Below are 5,257 nucleotides of genomic sequence, written 5' to 3' on the forward strand. Positions count from 1 at the left end.
CCTGCCTGTTCCCCCCCCAGCCCCCCGCTGCACACGCTGATATGGGGGCAGGGGCCATGGGGGTAGCCTGGGGGTAGAGGAGCAGGGCTGGTAGAAGGTGTTGGCAGAGGGTTGGGGTGTCTCAGTCACTGAGGCTTGTCCTGTGCAGCTGGTAGTGAGGAGCCCAGAGCGCGCCACACCGAGTGCGCCCTGGTCTGGCTGTGGGGCTTGGAGCTGAGCTGGCTGGTGGGCACTGAGGTCTTTTGGCTGCTACCCTTAGCAGTTGCCCCTTTAGCCACCCAAGGGGTAGTACGCTCGCTGGGTTTGGTGCCCTGCTCATTGCCTAATCAGGGCAGGGTGCTGTAGGGTCTGGGAATGCCCAGATGGGCAGGGCAGGATACACAGGGGGGCCAGGGCCTGGGGACTGCCCGCTGAGGTCCCTGGGGCTGGAGGTGCCTGGGGCTGACTTGGCAGCAGGGCTGTGAGGTTGGAACTGCCATGAGGATGTGTTGACAGGCTCGAGGTCTCACCCTGCTGTTCTGGGGCTGCCTCCATTGCCCCAGCTATGGCTGCTGCCTGCAGTACAGCCAGGCTGTGACTCCACTGGGGCAGTGGCAGGGTGGGGTAGCACCGCATGGCTGGCTGGGGGCACCTGCAGCGGAGGGTGCCCAGCCCTGCTCCATGCCCAGCACAGCATGAGCCCCACGTGCTGCAGGGCAGAATCATGGCTTCCTTTTTTCCGAGCAGCCCGCAGTTCTTGGGACAGTGGGGAGTAGCGGTGCCACTTCCAGGAACTGCTGTGCCGACTCTGCGCATGCAGCAGGCTCCTTGGCCCTCACCACCAGCCGCCCCTTACCAGCAAGCGGGGGAGTGGCCCTGACTGTGGTCACATGTCCCCCACAGCATTTCCCTGCAGCATCAGGCAAGCCAGGGCCCTCTGCTCACATGCTGTGGTGGGTGAGGAGCACTGCTGGCACACATGAGGAAATGTGCTGTGGGGGCATTCCCAGTGCAGGGCTGTGCACCCAGGCCAGCCTATGAAGGATGCCTCAGCCCCGTGCCCTGTGTGCCCCAGGCTCAGGGGAACAGGCGCAGGCTGGGCAGGGTGAGGCAGGGCCCAGCTATGCAGTGGGCCAGGCCCGGGCCAGGGAACCTGGTGTTGTGCCGAGGGACTTGATAAGGAGAACCTCTCCCCTACTCCCCCCACAATACCTGTCCTCATTTCCCGTCATCACAGCAGCAGTGCCACCTGGTGGGCAGCTGGGTCCCTGGCGCTGGGACTGCCCCTCTCTGCTCCTGCCCTGACCCCTTCTCTCTGCTCCCAGGTTTGTCTGACTGCGCTCCTTGTGGTGACAGGCAGCAGGTCTGAGCCCCCAGGTCCCAGGTGGCCTCATGCTTATGAGCACCGTGACAAGCTGAGGACGGAGAGGAGCCCACTGGAGCAGGCTTCTAAGCTCTCTTGCCCGGATGATCAGGTGCAGCCTCGAGGCACCCAGCACTGCTGCCAAATGTGCCCATCAGGTGAGGCTTTCTACTCACAGGGGGTAAAGACCTGAGGGGTCTGGGAGGGCTGCAGCACCTTGCTTTGTGCCAGCTACCTGAGGGGCATGGGGGCTGCAGCCGTGATGGAGCTGGGCTGCAGAATCATCCTGTCGGGCAGCAGGGAACTCAGGGAGAGTGCACAAGGGGTTTGCCCAAGATCCCACGAGCAGCTGAGAAGGAACCCAGGCATCCAGACACCCAGGCTGGGGCTTTAACCACTGCAACTGGCCTCCCCTGCACATAAAGAGGGGTGGAGGTGGGAGCAGAGACTGGATCCAGCCCAATGGAAGCAGAGCAGTGCTGGGCTCTGAAGTCCTTAGCTGGGGAATCCCTGCTCCCTGAGCAGGCCTGGCCAGGCTCTGGGCTTGCCTGCTGGACCCTGCCTGTAAACCAGCTGGGGTCCAGTAGCACACTGCCAGCTGCTGCTGTTTGCATAGGGACATTCATGGAGTCCCCCTGTGCCCACGCCGGTGAGAAGCCTACCTGCAGGCACTGCCCCACTGGCACCTTCCTCTCTGCCTGCAACACCATGCATGAGTGCCACGCCTGCTCTGAGTGCGATGCCCAAGGTAGGAGGCTGCCTGAGCAAAGGCACTGGCCAGGCTGGGAGAGCAGCCAGGCCAGGCCTCTGTGCTGGTGGGTGGTGGCATGTGGGGACATGTGCTACCCTGCTTGCCGGGCATGGCCCCCTCCCTGCCCCTGCCCCTGCCCCTGCTCCTGCCCTATGCGCTAAGCCTGCCTGCATTCAGTTTCCCAGGTCGTGCTGAAGAACTGTACAGCCACCAGCAACGTGGAGTGTGGCTGCCGGCCGGGCTACTTCCAGCAGTGCAGCCAGCATTCCTGTGAGGACTTCACCTGCACACAGTGTCGCCAGTGCCGGGGCAGATCCACTCGCCGCAACTGTGAGTACCTTAGCTGCCCCTGAGCGCCCACACTATCTCCTGCCCTTCCCCGCTGGCCTCCTGGCTGTGCTGTTGGAGTAACACTGCCTGCAGTGAACCCAGCAGCACTGCATCAGAAGCCGCAGCAGCAGGAGCAGCCGCTCCTGGCATGTGGCAAGTGTGTTGCCACAGCCCTGCTGTGTGACAAAACACTCCTTCTGCCATGGCCCTGGCCTGGCTCAGCCTGCAGGTGGTAACAGATGCCATTGCTTTCAGGTTCATCCAGGGAGGACACACAGTGTGGGGACTGCCAGCCTGGCTTCTTCCTGGAGGGCAGCGAGTGCCAGCCCTGTGCCAGGTAAATCCCAGGCTCTTGTCTTCCTTCCTGCCCCAATACCTAGGTAGCTTGCTCCACTCCCTGACTCATGCACCACCTGGCAGGACACTGTTCCAGGGGCTGAGAGTACTTTAGCCTCCTGTGATGCATTCATCCCCTTCATGGAGGCAGGAGCTGGGCTGGCCTTGGTGGTCCCCTGTGTCTAAACAGGCATGGGGCAGGTGTTTGCATGCCTGTGCATCTGTGTGTGTGCGTACGCTGGTGGGAGGGTCCCTGTGGGCTGGTGTACTCTCCCCCTGCGCAGGCCATGCCATGGAGCAGGCATGCCCTCAGGCCAAGTGGGGAGCTGCCCACAATGCTTGCCTTCACCATTTTTTTTCCAGCAAGGGCCTCGAGTGGTGTGGTGACAGCTGTGAGAAGACATGTGGCAACCCCAACATGCCTGCAGGTATGTGGGGTATGGAGACCAGGGGTAGGGAGGTGCCTAGGCCTCATTGGAGCTCACGGGCCCCAAACATGCCCTAAGGTGCCATGGGGTATGAGACCAGCAGTATCCTTGCAGGAAGCCTGGGCAGAACAGCTCCTGCCTCCATCTGCAGCCAGGTGCGTGAGGACTGGCCCAGCACAGGGGCAGTCCCATGGTCTGGGGCATAAAGTAGGCAGCTGGGCCCTCTGGACACCCTTTCCCATGGCTCATTGCAGGAACCGGCCTGGAGTACCTCTTGCTATGCCTCATTGGGCCCCTCCTCCTGGGAGCTCTTGTCGCCTACCACAAGAGGAGGCAGCTTAGCCAGGACACCTTGAGCACTGGTAACCCTCCCATGCTGAGCTGGCAGCCTCCCTTTGGGACTGAGCTCTGGAGCTGGCCAGGTGGCCATGCCCAAGGGCAGGGCAGGGCATGGTTGTTCATCCACTGACTTCTGCTTCTTTCCCCAACAGATGAGGCTGCAGTTCGAGACTTGATGCTGCGGAAGGTGAGAGTCCATGGGAGCCTGGTGCCTCTGGCCTGGGCCCTGCCCCTTCCTGCCTTGCCCATGCATGGTATGGGTATGTGGCCACCCAAGTAGGTTCCCTGCTGCACACCCCTGCCATGCCCTGCCCCATAGGTCTCATAGGGCTCCTTGGCTCTAGCCTTGCCTCCCAGCCCCTGCCCTCCTGGCCAGTGAGGAAACTCTGCTGTTCCTCCTGTCTCCCCCTGGCTAGTAGTGGCTCTCAACCCCAGGTGTTTCTAAGTGTCAGGACTGGCCTCTTTGTGGTCACGGCTTTCTTCAGACAGGCTGCTCTCTCCTGCCCCAGGCTGAGCCACCGTGTTTGCCTGATGCCACAGCCCCAAGGCTGGAGTCCCAGAACCTGCTCCAGCTGAACCTAACAGAGTCACTGCAGATGAATGGTGTTGCCTGGGCCGCTAGCGCCTCCTGCAGCTTGTCCTCCAAGGAGCCCCGCCAGGATGCACCAAGTAAGCAGTGCCCTCACATCCCCTGCATGGCCCACACCTCTCCCTGCTGCCTGATGGATGGTCTGCGCACTGACCCCCACCTGCTGTCCCTCAGGCCCCCCACGTGGCAACGTGCTGCAGCAGGGCAGCCAGCTGTATGACATCATTGATGCAGTACCTGTGCGGCGCTGGAAGGAGTTCATGCGGGTGCTGGAGCTGCGGGATGCTGAGATTGAAGTGGTGGAGATGGAGTTCACCCATGTCCGGGACCAGCAGTATGAGATGCTGAAGCGCTGGTGCCAGCAGCGGCAAGCCACGCCCAATGCTGTCATCCATGCCCTGGAGCGCATGGAGCTGTCTGGGTGTGCTGAGGAGCTCCGGCATCGGCTTCAGTGCTGCTCGTGAGCCAGTGCCCAGCCCATCACCCTTAAGTGACAGAGCCAGCCTGGACGTGAGGGCCTGGGCAGCACATTGATAGAAAGGACTTGCCTTCCTGCCTTCCTGGCATTAGCTGGACCAGGAGGCCCTGGCTTCCCCTCGCAGCAGGTGTTGGTGCTCTGCACTGTGTTGTGAAAAAGGCTCATGGCACAGCCAAGCCTGTGGCAGCCCCTCAACACTGCAAGAGCAAGAGGCATGCAGGGAAGCACAGCATAGCCTGCTCCCTGCCCTGGCCTTCCCAGAGACTTCAGCTCCAACTCTATAAACACTAGGACCACAGGAGCCCAGACCCTGCTCATTTGCCCCCTGGACACAATGGTCCCTGGGGCCTCAGGGCTCACACACACCTGTGCCAGCTACCTTGGCATTTTGGCCTGCCTCATTAGCCCTAAGCTATGCCAGTGAACCCTTGGGCATGCTCAGCTAGCTGCACAGGGCCTGGTTCAGCACAGGGGCTTTGCCCCAGGTGCTCCCATCACCGACAGAGGCAAATGTGCCTCACTGCTAGTGATGAAGCATAGGCAGGGTGAGTTTCCCAGTCATGGGGGTGTTTGATGAGAGCTCCATCTGCCACAGGCCACTCAGGAGGTTGCTGGGGCGTGGGAGAGACCTGTGGCTCTCCCATATTGCTGGAAGTGGCGCTCA

The 5,257-nt window shown here is 61.8% G+C and overlaps 1 protein-coding gene across 1 annotated transcript in view; it reads left to right on the forward strand.

Moving 5' to 3' along the window:
• Nucleotides 1–5,251, forward strand: part of TNFRSF25 (TNF receptor superfamily member 25) — a 14,195-nt gene extending 8,944 nt beyond the window's left edge. The window contains exons 2-10 of the mRNA XM_019511598.1: nt 1,305–1,500; nt 1,959–2,090; nt 2,271–2,423; nt 2,679–2,760; nt 3,123–3,187; nt 3,442–3,549; nt 3,679–3,713; nt 4,036–4,195; nt 4,290–5,251. Of these exons, the coding sequence (XP_019367143.1) occupies nt 1,305–1,500; nt 1,959–2,090; nt 2,271–2,423; nt 2,679–2,760; nt 3,123–3,187; nt 3,442–3,549; nt 3,679–3,713; nt 4,036–4,195; nt 4,290–4,579 (1,221 nt within the window). The 3' untranslated portion in view covers nt 4,580–5,251. The remainder of the gene's footprint in view (nt 1–1,304; nt 1,501–1,958; nt 2,091–2,270; nt 2,424–2,678; nt 2,761–3,122; nt 3,188–3,441; nt 3,550–3,678; nt 3,714–4,035; nt 4,196–4,289) is intronic.
• The last annotated feature ends 6 nt before the right edge of the window (nt 5,252–5,257 follow it).

The sequence above is a fragment of the Gavialis gangeticus genome, unplaced genomic scaffold (assembly GCF_001723915.1).
Source record: "Gavialis gangeticus isolate Ggan-Ray unplaced genomic scaffold, GavGan_comp1, whole genome shotgun sequence".
NCBI lineage: Eukaryota > Metazoa > Chordata > Crocodylia > Gavialidae > Gavialis > Gavialis gangeticus.